Source organism: Charadrius vociferus, unplaced genomic scaffold (genome assembly GCF_000708025.1).
Source record: "Charadrius vociferus isolate BGI_N301 unplaced genomic scaffold, ASM70802v2 scaffold183, whole genome shotgun sequence".
Classification (NCBI taxonomy): domain Eukaryota; kingdom Metazoa; phylum Chordata; class Aves; order Charadriiformes; family Charadriidae; genus Charadrius; species Charadrius vociferus.
The window spans coordinates 3,040,409-3,041,726 of NW_009648250.1; the positions used below are offsets into that span (position 1 = coordinate 3,040,409).

The 1,318-nt window shown below is 52.5% G+C and overlaps 1 protein-coding gene across 1 annotated transcript in view; it reads right to left on the bottom strand.

Annotated features, from left to right (window-relative positions):
• The window catches only part of CRHBP (corticotropin releasing hormone binding protein), an 8,307-nt gene extending 7,237 nt beyond the window's left edge, over positions 1-1,070 (bottom strand). The window contains exons 1-2 of the mRNA XM_009884243.1: positions 919-1,070; positions 382-475 (exon numbers count right to left, since the gene is read on the bottom strand). Coding sequence (XP_009882545.1) covers positions 382-475; positions 919-999 — 175 coding nt within the window. The 5' untranslated portion in view covers positions 1,000-1,070. The remainder of the gene's footprint in view (positions 1-381; positions 476-918) is intronic.
• Positions 1,071-1,318: the final 248 nt, after the last annotated feature.

The window sequence follows — 1,318 nt, forward strand, 5'->3', positions numbered from 1 at the left end:
GGATCTCTGAGGAGAAAACTCTGTGTGTGTGTGTTCGTGCACAAATGCATGAGCACCCAGTTCCTTCAGATTTCTCTCTAATCACAGCTTTTCCACCTGCGCCATCCCCTGGAGTTGTGACCCTGCCTACGGACACTGGCATTATTTGGGACCCTCAACTCTGAGCCTCAACCTCTTTTCAGAGCCCCCATTTTGATCCCTCTGCCTCAAGCACAGTTTTTCTGAAATTCTAACACTTTGTCCTTCTTCTCCCCTCCCTTGCAAAAAGTGCCTGCAGCTCTGTCACTCCCAAATAGCCCCTTTCCCCTTCCTGAGCCCTGGGCTCCCCCCAGGACTCTCCCACCCACCGGTTGTCCCCACCAGAGCACCAAAGAAACTCACGGAGTGACCGCCGGTAGATCTGCCCTGCAGACAGCTCACGCTTCAGATCTTCACTGAGGAGCAGGAAAGGCTCATCTTCAGCGGCATCCCTCACCTGGTGAAGGAAAGAGGGCAAGAAGAGGCTGGGGCAAAGTGAAATGCAGCCCCCTCCCTGCACCTCTCAAGAACAGGCACCCGCAGATTAAATCCCTCCTCCAGAAACAGTGTAGCTGTGGAAGAGCTCAGTGAGAAATCTGCCAACCTGCAGTAGAGGGGAACAAACCTGACACCTAAGAGGTGAGCCCAGTGGCTCATTGCACAGTGAGTCTCTCAAATGCTCAGCAAAAATGCAAGCTTGAGAAAAAGAAGGATAAACAAATGGGGGGGACGGGATGGGGCAGTTGCATTAATGTTACCCAGGTGTAGGTTTAATGCAGGAGGAGCGGGAATAGGAGGGGAGAGAGGAAAAAGCACGATGCTCGAAAGCTGTGAGTACAAGTTAGAAGACAGCAGCTAAAAGCACAGTGAGGTGCTTTAGTCATCAGCCCCATTGCTCACCTCTAGGTATCTGGTTTCCCCCTTGGAGGCTGCCAGGAAGATAAGAACGAAGTGGCATTGAAACTGGAAAGCGGATGGCATGCTGACACCTGCTCTGGCAGCTCTCCCTCTCTCCCTGTGGCCAAGTTTCTCCCGGTCTGCACTGGTAGGCAGGAGCCGCTGGGGTATCTTGGAGAGACTCTTTTTATAGAGCTGTTGGGAGGGGAGGCACTTGGTCCCCGTACTGATAGGGTAACCCATGGTAACTGAATTCCTCTTGCAGTGACAGAGTACGTGGGCATGACGAGGGTCCAAATCACAGCCACAAATTTTCAAGCCAGTGGAACTCCCCTTCCTGGCAGATGTTTTTTCTACTTATCTGTCTGGCGGATCTGAAAAGATCTGGGGAGGTGAGCCTGTC